The 17,187-nt window shown below is 32.5% G+C and overlaps 2 protein-coding genes across 4 annotated transcripts; one reads left to right on the top strand and one right to left on the bottom strand.

The window, feature by feature from the left end:
• Positions 1–509: 509 nt before the first annotated feature.
• LOC123916646 lies at positions 510–6,481 on the bottom strand. Its single transcript, XM_045968165.1, has 12 exons — positions 6,245–6,481; positions 6,103–6,164; positions 5,212–5,262; positions 5,087–5,113; positions 4,507–4,611; positions 3,073–3,180; positions 2,827–2,898; positions 2,677–2,727; positions 2,453–2,515; positions 2,234–2,358; positions 1,923–2,130; positions 510–1,450 (listed from the first exon to the last, which is right to left on the bottom strand). Exons 1-12 carry the CDS (start codon positions 6,351–6,353, stop codon positions 737–739), a joined length of 1,695 nt encoding a protein of 564 aa, XP_045824121.1. The 5' UTR covers positions 6,354–6,481; the 3' UTR covers positions 510–736.
• Positions 6,482–11,995: 5,514 nt separating this feature from the next.
• On the top strand, positions 11,996–17,187 carry LOC123916628 (guanine nucleotide-binding protein alpha-1 subunit). Of its 3 annotated transcripts, none has more exons than XM_045968151.1 (13): positions 11,996–12,518; positions 13,757–13,933; positions 14,032–14,104; positions 14,267–14,394; positions 14,561–14,638; positions 14,765–14,872; positions 14,989–15,090; positions 15,295–15,350; positions 15,460–15,594; positions 15,687–15,780; positions 15,944–16,003; positions 16,084–16,163; positions 16,724–17,187. In XM_045968151.1, the coding sequence occupies exons 2-13, from the start codon at positions 13,847–13,849 to the stop codon at positions 16,899–16,901; spliced, it is 1,179 nt and encodes a 392-aa protein (XP_045824107.1). In that variant the 5' UTR covers positions 11,996–12,518; positions 13,757–13,846; the 3' UTR covers positions 16,902–17,187. The 3 variants fall into 3 exon arrangements, with proteins under 3 accessions (XP_045824107.1, XP_045824100.1, XP_045824095.1); XM_045968144.1 differs by having other exon boundaries at positions 12,083–12,518; positions 13,866–13,933; XM_045968139.1 differs by having other exon boundaries at positions 12,083–12,518; positions 13,745–13,933.

Raw genomic sequence — 17,187 nt, 5'->3', positions numbered from 1 at the left:
GCAACATCCCATTAATAAATGCTTTTATTTTTTGAGGTACCCAAAAAATGCTTCTTCATGCAGTGTTTAGTTTAAAGGATGAGAAGAGAGATTAGGAATTTGAAGGAATGAGGGAGGAGAAAGGAGATGAGAGATTCAAACAAATATCATGTTTGATTATTGATTTATTTTTGTTTACAATATCATGTTTGACTTGAGAGGAGCAATATTCAACAACTGTCTAGTATCTTTGTCTTGATTTGAGAGGAGAAGAACAATATTCACCACCAGTATTCGGTCAACTGGATCATCTAATTTAGTTCGGGAATCGGTTTTCCTTTCTTCCGTTTCTTTTTAACCCTATAGTTTATAGCTAAAAAAATGTCCGGGTCAAAGTTGAGTAATGTCTAATTAAAGATTGTTCCGATTAGAGTTAGAGTTTGTATTTGGGTAGTATGATTGATTCAAACTTCAAAAAATCATTAATCACATAAACTCGACCATTTGAGAAGAAATTTATTACAATTAACTTTAACAAAAATACAGCCTCAATTTCATTCCAGCAATAGACAATCATAATTCAATAACATGTAACACCATCAAAGGATGCTACAAAATAACTTCAAGAAAATGAGCTTGAATGAAATGTAAAGTACTTCAATGAATCAACATGGAAAAATCATTCTACTTCTCATTTTGTATTGTAAGAAGAATCAAGAAAACACCTTGTGATCAAGCTAGAATATTACACTTGATTTCACTCCTGGCAAAAGAGCAAGATGTTTAATGCTTTACTAGGAAGATCATCCTTTACATCATTGTCCATAAACCAATTATCAATAACACTTTGAGACATTTCGGTCGAAATTCTAGTAGGCCATTTGTCTACTAGTCTAAACCCGAATTGTGCTGCAGCTGAAAGTAACGTCGGTTCGTCAACACGACGAAAGATATGGCAAAGAATAAGTGCAGGAACATTCTCATTTTTATTACTTGCACTTGAAGCAATAAGTTCTTTTGCAGTAGCAAATAAAGGCAATATAGCTTCTGCAACGTATGTAACGTCTGTGCCGATGATGACATCGAACCCTCTATCACTTAACTCCTTTATGCTTTCTATGTGATCTTTGTTTCCCCACTCAAGTTTCTTTGTAGTTAGTTTATTCAACAATGATGATTCAATATTAGATGCAACATTTTTAGCTAATAGGTCAAGTGAAGAATCATCTCCATCTGTAGCAACTACTTGATCGGCGTGTCTAGAAGCGATCATAGAGCAGATTCCACCACTTCCACACCCTAACTCTAAGACCCTTTTTCCTGCAACAATATTAGGATTTTCTGCAAGAACGGAGGCCATTAACCGGGCCGATTCCCACAACATCAAACCGGTTGATTTGCAGGTATGTTGGTACTCTTTTGAGAGTAAGTTAATCTTGAAACTCCAGCCTCTAAGGCTGATCTCCATAATCTAATCAAAAGTGAAAACCATAACAAGAAAATCAGTATAAAAATATTAGAAGCCAAAAATAGTGGCCTTTGTTGATAACATATATTCATTATTTGGCTCTGTTTGGATAAAGGCTTAATTAAGCATACTCATAGCATAAACACTTATCATAAGTACTTATGTATAAGTTTATTTTTATAACAAAAGATAAAATAAAGTCAAAATATTTTCATATAAGCTATAAGATATTTTCATAAGCTATCTTGAAGCGCTTATGGAAATAAACTGAAAAAAAATTATGGACATGTCATAAGTTGTTCCTATAAGTTTTCTCAAACAGTCTCACAAGAGCTTATGCTAGTAAATAAACTCAAATAAGTCAACTCAAACAGATCCTTTGTAGAACTTATAAAAGAAGAAGCAACTTCATATGGGTTATTCTCGAATAAAGAGCTTGAGACTAGCAAAAACGGAGCAAAGGGGAAAGCCTTACCTCATACTCATCGGAAGGCAAGACACCAAACATGTCCGCCGCGACTCCCTCAGACATGTCAATTACAGAGTCAGTTAAACTATCACAATTATTTTGATCAGTTGCTGGACCAATATTATTATCACTATCAAGATGATTGGCCTCAACTTCTTTACTGGAAGAAGAATAGGAACCATCTGAAACACAAAATACAGCTTGGACCCAACGCCTAAAACCACCAAACAAAGAAGGAAAATAAAAAAGACAACTCATAAGCTATAGTACCATGATAATAAATTGAGAAAAAACCAACATGTCGTATAATGTATTACCTTTTCATTATTAACTCCTTTGAGCGGTTCTCCACTTCTTTGCAGCATACATCAAGTTTGTGAACATCGAAACCATTTTCTTTGAATAAATTTGTCAAGAACTCATTTGAGAAATAGTAAGCACGCTGGATAGGAAACAAAAATGATTATTATTACATTACAAAACAGGAAACTCACAAATGAATTAAGATGATGGACATAACCGAACTGAAAACTTACAGTGCCATCACCTCTAACATAAAAGTTATCGCTTATCTTTTGATCCTTGCCAGAGAATCTCTCCTACAGAACATAAAAATAAATGTACAAAATCATTGATTGCTTAAACAAAGAAATCCAGCCGTCACAGAAATAATTAGCAAAAGAAATTGTCTGGATAATAATTAAGCGCTTGTTAGTTTTATAGTAGAAGAGTTAAAAAGAAAAGGTACAACAAAATCAACCTGAGCAAGGTCTCCGGTAGCATAGTCTCGGAGCAGCACATATCCATTTGGCTGCAAATGGAGAAAGGGTATGGATATCATCACACATGAAGAAGTTATCTAACCATGTTTGAGAAAAATGATAACGAAATCGCAGTAACATTTTCTTACTTTAATAACTTTTCTAATATTCTGCAAAACTAGAGGCATCTTTTCTGGGGACACTGCAGATAACATAAATATCTGTTTACCATGTCAGGTACTTAAATAAAAGAATCATAAATAATTTTCAATAATAATAGCACTGAAGTTATCTGAAATAACACAAGAAAATGATACTAAAGTAAATGTGATCATGTAATTACTCTACATAAACTGTAAATATGTGCTATATCTGTCATTCAGAATTTTAGATACCATTGTAACAATATCAACAGAAGATGGAGCGATCTCTTTGCATAGATCATCAGCTGTCAAATCAGAGACAAAAGCATGTACATTTGACTCCTTAAAGTCTTCGTGCATCTGCAATAAGGAACACAAATTTGGTCTAATAGATGTATATAAACAAACACAAAAAGTGATGCTTTTCTTTATTTTAGAACAGAAAAAATGAGCAATACAAATTTATTCCTTTTAACCAACATAAAGTGCATCCTTTTATCGAAAAGGAAATAAGAACCCACAAGTCTAAAAGTTAGTTGAAGTGTGGCAGAAGAAGAACACCAGGAAGTGCATTTTAAAGGGACTAAAGAAGCGAAATTCCACCGACACCGTAACGGATAAACTATAAAAAAAAAGGTAGCTTCCACAACTTACACAGACAATGTAGCATCGTGTAAAAGGGTATAGAGAAATACTGGTAACACAACATTTTCAGCATCACTTTTTCAAAACACTCTAGAAGGGAGACTCGCATGATTTAATGGGACTCACATGAATCTCTACTAATAAAAAGAGTATCGACATATGAATTATGAAAGGCTTCTCCAAGGTTTATCTATTTGATGCAAGTCACACAACAAAGAAACATGATCAAGACAAATGCTACAGACACTTGGATGGATTTCCATTCTCTGCTAGGGCTGAGTATCGGGCAGGTTCGGGCCCAAAATAGTCGGGTTACATGAAACCGAACATGCATTTTCAAGGCCCAATTCCGCCCATAAATTGTATCGGTTTGAACGGGTTCGGTTAAGACGAAACTGCGGGTCTTCGAGTCGGTTGGTTCGGGTTACAACTAGAAGAAAAAAAGGAAAAAAAATACAGAACTCACAAGTCCTAAAGTTGGTTGAACTGTGACAGAAGATCACCAGGAAGTACATTTTAAAGGGGACTAAAGTAGCGAAATTCCACCAACACCATAACAGATAATGGTATAGAAAATGTAGCATCGTGTATAATGGTATAGAAAAAAATACTAGCAACACCCTATTGTCAGCATCACTCTTTTCAACGAACTCTAGAACTGAAACTCGCATGATCTAATGGGACTCACACTCACATGAATTGCAATTTACCCCTCGAGTGACCTATCCACTTATCAATAAACTATGAATCATACCTAACAGTTAGTATTGCTCGAAAGGTATAAAAGACTACTAACTAGTTATGAAAGGCTTCTCCTATGTCTGTGAGTCTGTCTATTTGACACAAAATGCAACATTACTACGACCAATGCTACAGACACTTGAATCGATTTACACTTTCTGCTAAATGAATCTTACCAGAAACTTTTAAACGAATAAATCAAGATTAAATCAAAAAGCATACAGCCAAGTATGCAAGCACATATACAAGAAGATGATGATTTGACAAAGAGTTTAAGTTTACATAAAGTATATTTTGAACCTTAACCAACTCAATAGCTCGTGGTGAGAAATCACATGCGTAAACAAAAGCATCTGGATATGACGCTATCACAGGAAATATGGTATTTCCAGCTCCACAACCAACCTGTTCAGTCAACAACACTACTTATTAATAAACCATAAATTGTAAAACAAATACTTCACCACTAAATAAGCATCACAAATAATGAATAGCAGAAAGATAAATGATGTGAGAAGGTTATATCTCTACTATCATGGCATACATATATGCGAAAGTTATCATTCTTTAGGCTTTGTTTGGAAACGGTTTAATTGAGCACTTATAGCAAAGCACTTATGATATAATTGCTTGTGTATAACCTATTTCTATTAAAAAATAAAAAATAAAATAGGGTGAAAAAAATTATATAAGCTACAAGTTGTTTTCATAAACTATCCTAGAGAGCTTATGAAAATAAGCTGAAACAGTCACATAAATGGTTATTGCAATACATAGCCTCCAATAAGTCAATCCAGACAGACCCTTAATCGTTTATAGGATAAACTTATAAGTTATAAACCAAATGTGAAAGGGCATAATGAGGGGAAAAAAATACTACCTCCAAAATCACTTTCTTTCCTCCTCCCTGAAATTGAAAATTGCTTAACTCACCAGACCGGAAAAAATAAACACATTGAAAAAACAAATCAAATTAAAAATTAAGATATTAGTCTTTCAACTCACTGAAAAGTAATCTCCCCATTCCTTATCCAAGTAATGCCTGTCCTTGAAAAACTGAAGAAAAGTACAATCACTATAGTCAAATTACAAGTAGCAAAATAAATCACAATAAAATGAAACATAAAGACTTCAAAAAATGGTTACAAGTAAAAGATGCCACAAACTAGAGGAAAGGAAACCAACTCAACGTTAAGTTGAAGTGAATAATGAACCCAATCAACAACAAATAATTGCACTAAATGTCTTAGAATTTGGGTTAGACCTAACTCAACCAAACAAAGTCGGCTTGTAAGGTGAGAGATGACTCATAAACTTATATTTAGGTCATATTTCATCAAAGTAAACCGTCGATTTAGTTCCTAAACTATCGTTCTCTCTTCAATATAATCCCTAAAGTATATTAGTCCCTAAAGTATATGAAAAACCTTCAATTTAGCTTCTAACATTTTAATAGCAGGACTAAATTGATGTATTTTATATAGTTTAGGGACTAATTATTATATTTGCATAGTTTAGCAACTAAATTGGAGAGAATGTGATAGTTTAGGGACTAAATTAATGGTCTATTCTATTTCATCAGATGTGAGACTCTTAACACGTCTAACACTAGACATTTGGAGCATTACCACATTGTCCCAAAAGTGGTTGGCCCAACAAATCTTAGATAGACATTTTGCTATCATCTTAGAATTTAGGGCGGCCTAGCTCAATCCTACAAAACCAGCTTGTAAGGTGAGTTATACCTTCCTCTTATAAACTTATCTCGTCCAATGTGAAACTCATAACAAAATAAAACTTAAACATTCTAGCTTGGTTTGTAGGGATTTCTAATAAGTGATAAACTAACACAAACATGAGCTAAAAAACACAAACATAAGAATTAGGAAAACTAACTTTGTCTTTGTGGTGCTTATAGAAGACATCCCAATATCTCTTAGCTTCTCTTTCATACTTTTCTGCAACCAAAAAGAAAAAAGATTTAAACTTTTTATTCAGGAATTGATTCAGAAGCAAGAGTGTGTGAAAGAACGAGTACCTCTCCAAAAGGGTGAGACCCCAGAATTTGGTTTGGAGTAAATTTGTAATCTTTGAGTTTGAATTGGCAATTTTGAGTCCCCTGATGCCATTGGCGTGAGATCAAGCATCTGTCTCAAAGACAACGTTTTTATACGTCACGACTTCAGTTCTTGTATTTTCAAGTGTTATAAGAATTAGACACTGCAGTTTCTCTGTCAAAAAAAAAAAAAGACACTGCAGTTTCAGGGTTTATCCCTAAGATCTACTAATTAATATGTTTTTATTTATTTTTTAGGCAATATTATAAATTTTTTATATAATTAATAATAATAATAATAATAATTCTTCAAAAAATAATAATAATAAAGTCCACAAACCCTAACTCAACCAAAAAAATGATAAAATTATTAGGTTTGACGTCATGATCGGGATTCCAACCTCGACTCTCTCGTCTAGCTACCAAAAAAAATCATAAAAATTTAATATAATAATTGGAAGTCAACACCTAACAATAGTCGCTTACGAGCAAAACTGATTATGATTCATAAACTTTCACTAACAACAATTATATTTTTATAAGTTATTTTTTTCATAAAATATCTTTATAGAGCTATTCTTACCTAGGCACAATGACATGTGCACAATACTTAGTCGCAGACATCAATAAAAAAATAAAAAATAAATAAAATAGTCATATCAGTTAATATAATTTTAATTATTTTTTCTATTTATGTGTGTGCCTAACACCTCTATTTTGTGATTGTGCCTAAGTAAGTATTTTCCATCTTTATAAGCTTATAATAATATATAAATTTTATTTATTTACATAAATTATTTTTAATAATCTCAAAATTAAATCAATCCAAACAAGGATTAGAGCATACGATGCTTATGCTTTTGCAAAGTGTCTTCAGATTAAACAATATAATGGTGTCAAAGTTGTATGGATAATTGGCTTTTAAACAATATGATCTTACTTACTTTTAGTTATCATTCATTACCACTCATTTTCTCAAGATTTGGATTATCTCTTTCACTCTCTTCTACATATATATTCATTCTCCTCTTATTTTCACTCTCTCTCATGATTATTTTTAAACTTTCTTTTTGTTTAAGATTATTTTAAAAGAAATTGAAATTAAAAGAGAGGAACGAGAGAAACGCAAAGGAAGATGGAAGAAAAGATTCAACTTCCTTTTCTCGTGTTTTTTTTGGATTAAAAAAGTTATCAAATTAAATTTTAAGTATATTGTTAGATTAGTAAGACTCATTTTAAGAAAAATTGATGGATCGTATAGATATTTATAATATATAGTTAAATGTTTAGATAATTAAAAAGTGTAAAATAAAAATAAAATAAAAGATCAATGGAGTCTATTTATCATGAGAGCTCTTGTCTTTGGCACCCATTTTGGTCAATAGGTGAAATGTTGTTTTCACGAAGAAGAGTATGCAACTTTTTTTTTGAGTATGCAACTTATAATATTCCAGCCTCGCAGTAGAAAAATGTAATCAATCTTATCAAGTTTCCAAACTTATGAAACACATTCAATTGATTCCTGAATCAACTAAATTATTGTTCCTACAAAAAATCGAACTCTTGTTCTTTTGAATAATTTGTCTAACAAAATTCATTAACAACTTGGGGTCAATATCTTATTCGCGTGAAAGGAATTTTAAAAACAATATTTTAATGTCCAGTTAACCAACATAAATGAATTGGACCATGATAAATAGCAAGAATCTCAACATGAATAACATAAAAGTGAATCATCAGAATTTCTAAAAGTGCAACCATAAGTATAAGTCTATTGTTTCAGTCACCACAAGTACTCTAAGTTGGCAGCATTGCAAAATAATTTCATGGAACTGAAAGAATTGTGCAACCATTTTTCTTCATAGAGAGACGATTGAGCAAGTTGACCTATGCACACTACACTAGTTGAACAAACAAAGGCCCAAAAGAGCTAGTGCCACATATACTTGTTGCATTTCTTAAAATGAAAATGAAGATATACCAACAATTATATTGCTGCTTTTTTTTTTCTTCTTTTATTTAGAGAAAAATGTTAGTACGTTAGTAAATTAGTGACTTATGTTATAATCTTCAAGTTTGAACCATAGATTTCTTGATTTAGTACTCATTTTTTCCTCAGTTCACCAATTGAATTGTCTGTTTGTGACTTACAATTGTTTGTTAAATTTGATAATGTTAGTATGCTAGTAAATAAATAAGTTATGTAAGTAATGTAGTTTTTGCAGATAATGTTAATCACATTGTAATTTTGTCGAAGTTACTTCAAATAGTTTTAGATATCAAACATTCTTTTTTTTTTTTTGGTAACAAGATATCAAACATTCTAAAAAGGATTGATAAAAAAAAAATCTACACATTCATTGTATGATTCTTTCGTTTTTTTTTAAGCATCGATCTTTAATTCGTATGTCATTCATAAAACCAAACTTGAATTTCGATGTTATAAAAAAAAACTTGAATTTTGAAAATTAGATTTTTTTTTAAGGAGAAAATTAAACGACACTATAAATCAATGCATATTCTTAATTAAAGACTATTCAAGGGTAAAATTTCCGTGTAATGAATAATTTAGGTCAATGGCACCAAAGAGGAAAAAGACAGCTATATGAAGTATAAGGTGAGAAACCTTAACATGTACAGTATCAATTTGTCTCTCATATTTGTGTTAAGTGTAGGTGGCGTCTGTGTGTGTACTATATATGACGCTAGTAAAAACAAAACAGTAAATATGACATACAAAACAAGAAGCTATTAAAGAGGAGTTTGTTAGCCGATTCATCCTGTCAATTATGTTCATAAGCGTCTTGAAGAATATCATATTGTAAAACAAGCAAGTGACATAAGTGGTAAGGAGAGATGCTTACCGATATTGGTTGGAAGCCATCGAGCGGCAACTTTGTGAAGCTTAATACAGATGGAGTTGTAAGGAGTATAACAGAGCGGGTGTGGTGGCATCGTTTGGAGAAACCAAGGAGTGTGGTTGGGTGGTTTTGTTAAAGGTGTTGGTGATTGTAGTGTGTTTATAGCGGAACTATGAAGGGTTTTTGAAGGCTTATCATTAATAAAGCGTTTGAGTTTTCGGATGATTGAGCTTCATATTGACTCGGTTGCGGTGGTGCAGGTGATCTCATACGAAAAATTGAACAACAAGACAGGTTGGTCTTTGGTTTTAAATACTCGGCAACTATTGGAATGGGAATGGGAAGTTAAGATTTCCCATACATACCGCGAAGCCAATAAACCTATCGATGCGTTGGCAAATGTAGGATGACAATTGGATTAGAATAATTGTTGATTATTTTAAAATTTTGGTAAAGTAAATGACTAGATTGATTCAAATATCATATTCTAGAGACTGATTTAGATATGTACTCTCATTTTTATGTTGAAAAATTATTAAAAAAATTGTCATAAGCAGTAACTTAACTTTAAAAATGGATCATTCAAGAAAAAAATAATTTAAAATGAACATTCCTAAATTATTTTCTTTGACTAAAACATTCCTAAATATTATTAAACTTATAATTTGACTCGTTGTAGACTTGTTGTTCTTATAGGGAATAGGATTTCGTGCAGTAAATTTTTCACGCAGTTTCACGCGGTTTCGGATCTCAGCCATCCGATCATAAATGAATGGTTCAGATTACAAACAGCTGATTTTATTAATATATAATATAAGCCGTCTGATTTTAATCTAACGATCGAAATCCAAAACAGCATGAAACTACGTGCAAATTGTACCGCAGGAAATCCAGATCCGTTCTTAGGGTTGTTTGTTGATAATTCCTACCATTGTTTTCACTGATTCATCATGATGAATCGTGTACCTTTTGCAGAGCTGGAAGCTTTTAGCACCATAATTGAGTCAAACATGCCCACATTCAATTCAACATTAAATAATAAAGAATCAAAAATATCTTTGAAAGAGAATTAAAGAAAAGAAGAAAACAAAGACTATGCGTAGAAGAATAAGACCATGTACCTTTTACTTTGAATAATAATCTTCCACATCTAGAAACTTTGGTCATAAAAGTGCATTGGATCAGTTGAGTACAAAACAAAACACAATTCTTTGTTGCTTTCAAATTCAAATCTACAGTCTTATTCAAACAAATACAGCGCCAATATGTATGTATGCTTGTCAAGAAAAACAAAAAACTATGGTATATGAAAATGAAATAGAGATAGATACAAAGTAATGATCGGTGTATATTATTTTTTTTATTGTTTGTTTTTATTTTTAAATCACATTATTTAATAAGTAAATATTAGTTGTTAGTAGATATATATTTGAATCCAATATCTTCATCTCAATTTTATTTTTTTTAAATATTTTTACCGTCGTTAAGTTTGCAAGTTATAAACTGTTATAGCTTTGACTATTTACTCGGCATATGTTACTAGAAATCTCTAAACTCAATATATGAATACAACAAACAAGAAGTTCATCATAATTCAATTATAGTGGACAAAATAGTTTAGATTCATTCAGAGATCCACATCTCTATATATAGAATATCTATTTCACGTTAAAACCCTAAACCTAATTTTCGAACCACTAAACACTTCATTCTCTATTCTCTAGTCCACAAGGTTTTTTTTTTGAAAACTTGGTATCCGGCCTTAGGACCGACTAATCCAAGGGGACCAATCCCACCGCCCACTTGCGGGGGCCCCATTTAAAGCCAGAGTTTTTTTTGCTCTGTATGGACTTAGCCACCGAAATTGACACCAGTGGGAATCGAACCTGAGACCTTGAGAGGAGCATACTTCAAGGGCCCAAGCCAACACCACTCGACCAACCCCAAGTGGGTTTCTAGTCCACAAGGTTATTTAGTGTTCTAGCATAAAAAAGAACTAAATTAATGTAGTTCTATGGTTTGTAGCAAAATAAAATTGGGTTACTTAAATATAAGTATAAAGTTTTAATTGCCGTTACCGATCTCCGTCGAAAATCCGTAAAAAGAGTTAGAAAATTATTTTTTTCTCAACCGAATTCTTTCTTTTAAGTAAGAGTTAGAAAATTGAACCTCTAACACCTACTTAAAGAACTTAAAATTCTTCTATTTTTTTTTTTTTGACTAAAAATAAAGAATATTCATTCATTCAAACTGATAGAGTACATCGATGTAATACAAATTCAAATTTGCTAAAAACAAAAAGGATGAATCTGCAAACAAACTCACAAACAAACTCACAGCATCCATGTTAATAGCATAAAACGGCAAATTACATAAGCCTACATATATGACTATATTGAAGTGTCTGGAATGTCCATGCCCCCAGATCTGCAGCGTTGATGACACAAAAGTCGACATTGGATAGATTTGTACTTGATCAGATCTAATCCTTCAACCTGAAACAAATGAACACCGCACAAAGACGGGAAAACAAAATACACCGCACAGAGACGGCACAACAGAATACACCGCACAAGGACGGGATAACAAATAACACAAAACCAAACAAATATGTGAAAAATCACACTTATTTAATAACGAGAAAGAAAAAACAATTTGGAGGGGTGATTTTAGGTCAAGATTTGACCTGAAATCACCCCTCTTTGATAAACTAAGAAGAAGAAAAAAGGTGACGGCTAGGGTTAGAACTTAGGAGATTAGAGAAAAAAAGATTTAAAATTCTTCTATTTGAAACCATTTATTTTTGGTAAAATGTAACTTTAATATTGAATGTTGAAGAATTATTTAACCCTTTATTTAGTGTGACAAACATGGGAAAACACAAATGAGATGAATACGCGTACCACTGACAGTGTATAGAGTGGTGTATTTTTTGCCAACACACACAACACAAACACACGACACATACAACTGTTGTCACTCACACACTGCTGCTTACCTGTGTGTTTCCTGTCTTTTTCCAATCTTTGACCCAACCTCAAACAACAACAACAAACAACCCTCACCAACACCACCTTTCGGCGCTCTTTTTCTTTAACCCCATTTTCCCCTTTCCCTCCACACTCTCTTTTTACCCCATTTTCTCATTCCTCAACCACCACCATCATATATATGTTTTTTTCTTACCATTATTACACATATACTATTGCAATATTATAGTTTTTTATTATTATTATTATTATTATCGCCTTAAAATAAACAAAATTATATAAGTTTGTTTTTTATTGTTGTTGTTAATGTTGTTTTATGAAACAACATAACTGAATTTGCTTTCTAGCTTCACTCTCAAACCTAGTTTCACATCTCTACTAAAGAATAAAGAATACCCTTTTCAGGTAACCTACTTTTTTTTATGTTACATTCTTAATTTCTCTTTCAAGATCCTATCTTTTTTCAGTAATTTTATCTGGGTTGTTATTTTTGTGATTGATTTTGTAGTTGCACATGTAGATCGAGATGTTAACATAATCTTTGATTTTTTTTAGTGTATTTTTTGTTTGTGTGATTTTGCATTTGGTTACTTAGGGTACTATTTTGGACTGTATTATTCTCTTTAATTACTTTGTTAACTTTATGGACTAATTGGACTTTGCATGCTTATGATTTTAATAGAAATTGAAAGGGCTTTATTTGGAGATAATTAGCACCCGGGTTCGATTCTTGGGTGAAACAATTTCTTGGCCAGACTTTAGTTACCTCGCGGCCAAACTCTGGACTACCAGGGCCCTTTCCCCTAGGAACCAGAGGGTTATAAACCAAAAAAAAAAAAAAAGTTTTATGTATTATTATAAGATTATCAAGGTAGTTTATGAAAAAAATAACTTATGAAGATACAATTTTAGTCAGTGAGAATTTATGAATTAATATAAAAACTTATTTATTTGCATAAACTATTTTTCATAAGATAAAAAACAAGTCAATCCAAACGGGCCCTTAGTTTCTGTTTAGGTATTTATATGACCATGGTAGGTTAAAGTGCTGATGAGATTATTAGATTGATGATTTTGCAGAATCTTTGTCTTGTGATAACTAAATTTGTCCTTAGATGTGAAAGAGTGAAGAATCTCTTATGGTCTGTTGAATATAGGGTCTGTTCGGATTAGATTATTTGAGCTTATCCACCGACACAAGAACTTGTGAGATCAATTGTTTAGGAGAGCTTATGGAAATAGCTCATGGCATGTTCATAAGTTGTTTACAACGTATTTTCGTAAACTCTCCCGGATAGCTTATGAAAACAACTTATAGTTTATATAAAAACAGTATGACTTTATTTTATCTTTCTTTTTATAGAAATGCTTATGCTATGAGTGCTTAATTAATCCGTTTACACAAATTGGGCCTATAGCATTTTGGGCCAGATATCTTGCTGTGTGTGTGTGTGTTTATTTTTGCGTCTTAACAGACTCTAACTTGTGCTAAAACAAACACACTTATTGAGAATAATCATCAACTTAAAATTCAATTTGGCAAATATAATTTCCCATGTAGTTTTATTAGCCAATCTGGCAGTGTCCGAGCATGCGTTCTTTTTATTTTCTTGCTCCTGACACTATGCTAGTTTCTTTGATAGGTGAAATCAAACCCACTAATGCATGTACACATTCGAGAACGGCATTGAACCAAAGTGTGATTTCTGCTGGAGCTTGACTAGTCATCTTCTATGCTGTGTTTTGTAACAGAAAATATGGGCTTACTCTGTAGCAAAAGTCGCCGTTATAATGATGCCAACACCGAAGAAAATGCACAGGTCAATTATACTTGACCGAGCACACATATTTTTAAGTTCTTAAAAATATTAAAGTGTTGCACAGAATTTAATTTGATTAAGGTTACATGCATTTGCAGGCTGCTGAAATTGAAAGAAGAATAGAATTAGAAACAAAGGCTGAAAAGCATATTCAGAAACTTCTACTATTAGGTACATTTTATGGACGATTTTCTTTTAATGTCTGTCTTATATGCTTAACGTTTCACTAATACGGTGTGAAGTTGAAATTCATCACATTTGTTGCTTTCTTTTGTTATTTTTATGATGCTCTTATTTAAACTTGTCAATGACCGTCCCCTTTTGTTTTTTTAGGAGCCGGAGAGTCAGGGAAGTCAACTATATTTAAGCAGATAAAACTTTTATTTCAAACCGGCTTTGACGAGGCAGAGCTAAAAAGCTATCTACCAGTCATTCATGCTAATGTATATCAGACAATAAAAGTACGCAATACTTGAAAGGGTGTGTTGATTATTTTTTTTCTCATAAAAATAAAGTGTTTGCAGTGTCCACTGTTTGTAGTTAGTTACAGTTTTATGTGAATTGTGTTTTGATTGAGCTGGCTGAGTAAACTTTCATCCTTATTATATACTTGACGTGTTTATACAGTTACTTCATGACGGATCAAAGGAGTTTGCTCAGAATGATGTTAATTTTTCAAAGTATGTTATATCTGATGAAAATAAGGTATGTCAAATGTTACTTGTTTCCGTTACTTGGCATATGAAATGATCGATCTCTTGCATTTTGTCGAACTTCCATGTAAGATTTTTCTTTTAAATTCAAAAGGGTCTTACTTAATTGTTCTGATAGGACATTGGCGAAAAGTTATCAGAAATTGGAGGCAGGATGGATTACCCTCGTCTCACGAAGGAACTTGCACAGGAAATAGAGAGTTTGTGGAGGGATGCTGCAATTCAGGTGGCTAAATGGCATACTTTGTTTGCTTTTACTACTTTAACTCTACTCCTTACTCCTTCGTTGTTTTTCAGTATCGGTTAATGATTAGTATGGACCTCATGTTTTACTTTCTGTAGGAAACATATGCCCGTGGTAATGAGCTCCAAGTTCCCGATTGTACTCATTATTTCATGGAAAATTTGGAGAGGCTGTCTGATGCAAATTATGTTCCGACAAAGGTATCCAAGATTTAGCATGCTATTGGTAATTAGTATATTGTTACTGTCTTACTAAGTAACATAGTGACAATTTAGCTGACCAAAAACAGCACGATTCTAGAAAGTTCACTAAAATTTTCATTTCATTATGTAGTCATATATGCATAAAACTTGAAATGGTTGTCATGAATCTACTAAACTTGTCGCTCGGTTATACAACTGCAGGAGGATGTATTGCTTGCAAGAGTTCGTACCACTGGTGTTGTAGAGATCCAATTCAGGTAAACATGTTGATCAACTTCATTTCTTTTTCTAATCATAGTATATAGTATAGCATACGTACAAGAACGACTCAACAACATAATCGGCATGTCTTTGCTATTTTGACAGCCCTGTTGGAGAAAACAAGAAAAGTGGTGAAGTCTATAGACTGTTTGATGTTGGTGGTCAGAGAAATGAGAGGAGGAAATGGATCCATCTGTTTGAAGGAGTTTCAGCTGTAATATTCTGTGTTGCGATTAGCGAGTATGGTCTATCATTTGACTTTATTTTAATATGGTGTTCACAAATCTCAAAAATATGTACGAATCTGTGTTGACATCTCGCTTGCCTTCCAGGTACGATCAAACACTTTTTGAGGATGAAAACAAGAACAGAATGATGGAGACAAAGGAACTTTTTGAGTGGGTCCTAAAGCAACAATGTTTCGAGGTTTCCTTTTCTTCACTTTAACATTAACATCTAATACAATTACGTGGAAATATCCTATGTCAACTTTATCTTTGTTTCCTTTATACAATACTTGTAGAGAGCTTCGTTCTTCATTGACAGTTAAGATTTTGGCCTATCTAATGTCTTTCTCTTTTCTACACAGAAAACATCCTTCATGTTATTTTTGAACAAATTTGACATATTTGAGAAGAAGATCCCGGATGTAAGAATCTTCCTAACGTCATACACTATGTCAATGGTGGATGCTATTTTTGTTTTAGTCTAATGTTTTGTATCTTGCAGGTACCACTTAATGTATGTGAGTGGTTCAAAGATTACCAGCCAGTTTCAACTGGGAAACAGGAAATTGAGCATGCATACGAGTAAGTAACTTATTTATTGCCTCAGAAGTTAGACTAGGGTACTGTTTGGCCTAGCTTTTTTTCCTCTTTTTTTGAGCTTATGCAATTTTTATGTATTATTATAAGTTTTTCATGCACCAATTAATTTATATTGCATAAGCTGTTTGCATAAGCTCAAAAGAAGAGGAAAAAAAGTTGGGCCAAACGGTACCTAGGACTGTGTTTCGATAAACAACTTAATTAAGTGTTTATGTATAAGTCATTTCTATAACAAAAGATAAAATAAAGTTAAAATGTTTAGTTGTTCTCATAAGCTATACTATAGAGAGGTTATGGAAATAAGCTTAAAACATCTTATGGACATGTCATTAATTGTTTCCATAAACTCTCTCAAAAATCTCAAAAGTGTTTATGTCAGAAGATAAGCTCAAATAAGTCAATCCCAAAAGTTAATTCAAACTAGACCATGGTAAACGAGGTTATGATTTCCTACCTACCTTTAAAGTTAATATAGATTCGAGGGAAATAGTTTTACATAACCAGCACAACTAATTAACATGGACAAACTCTTTTTTTTTCAGGTTTGTAAAGAAAAAATTTGAGGAATCATATTTCCAGAACACTGCTCCGGATAGCGTAGACCGAGTCTTTAAGATCTATAGAACTACTGCACTTGATCAGAAGGTTGTGAAGAAGACATTTAAGCTTGTTGACGAAACTTTGAGACGAAGAAATCTCTTTGAGGCTGGATTGTTATGACCAATGAATGGACAATATGTTATATAAGAGGAATACAATATTTATACACTGAAAAGGTTATCAGATTTTGGGTATACTAAACATTAAATCGATTTGTTGATTTTATTTCTAGTAAAATCATGTTGGAGTGAGTGAATGGAGATAGGTCTTTCTATATAGTGATCTCTCCACATTCATCTTCAAAGGGTAAATTTGTTTCTATTATAAGTTTCAAGATTTGATATCATGATATGTGATTATGTTTTTATAGATTGAAAATCAGCAATGATATGAAGTATTTTATATA

The sequence above is a fragment of the Trifolium pratense genome, linkage group LG1 (genome assembly GCF_020283565.1).
Source record: "Trifolium pratense cultivar HEN17-A07 linkage group LG1, ARS_RC_1.1, whole genome shotgun sequence".
Classification (NCBI taxonomy): domain Eukaryota; kingdom Viridiplantae; phylum Streptophyta; class Magnoliopsida; order Fabales; family Fabaceae; genus Trifolium; species Trifolium pratense.
Note: the sequence above shows the minus strand (reverse complement) of the source record. Positions and strands in the feature narration are given on the sequence as shown.

Bases quoted from the DNA above. Each gene is read 5' to 3' on its own strand.
- LOC123916646 (XM_045968165.1), bottom strand. From the start codon at position 6,353: ATGCTTGATCTCACGCCAATGGCATCAGGGGACTCAAAATTGCCAATT. The intron at 4,612-5,086 runs GTAGTATTTTTT...TTGACTGAACAG, and splicing joins GAAAGAAAGTGATTTTGGAG to GTTGGTTGTGGAGCTGGAAA. The intron at 1,451-1,922 runs GTAAGGCTTTCC...ACTTTTGATTAG, and splicing joins TGCCTTCCGATGAGTATGAG to ATTATGGAGATCAGCCTTAG.
- LOC123916628 (XM_045968151.1), top strand. From the start codon at position 13,847: ATGCTGTGTTTTGTAACAGAAAATATGGGCTTACTCTGTAGCAAAAGT. The intron at 14,395-14,560 runs GTACGCAATACT...GTGTTTATACAG, and splicing joins ATGTATATCAGACAATAAAA to TTACTTCATGACGGATCAAA. The intron at 15,595-15,686 runs GTATGGTCTATC...CTTGCCTTCCAG, and splicing joins TTCTGTGTTGCGATTAGCGA to GTACGATCAAACACTTTTTG.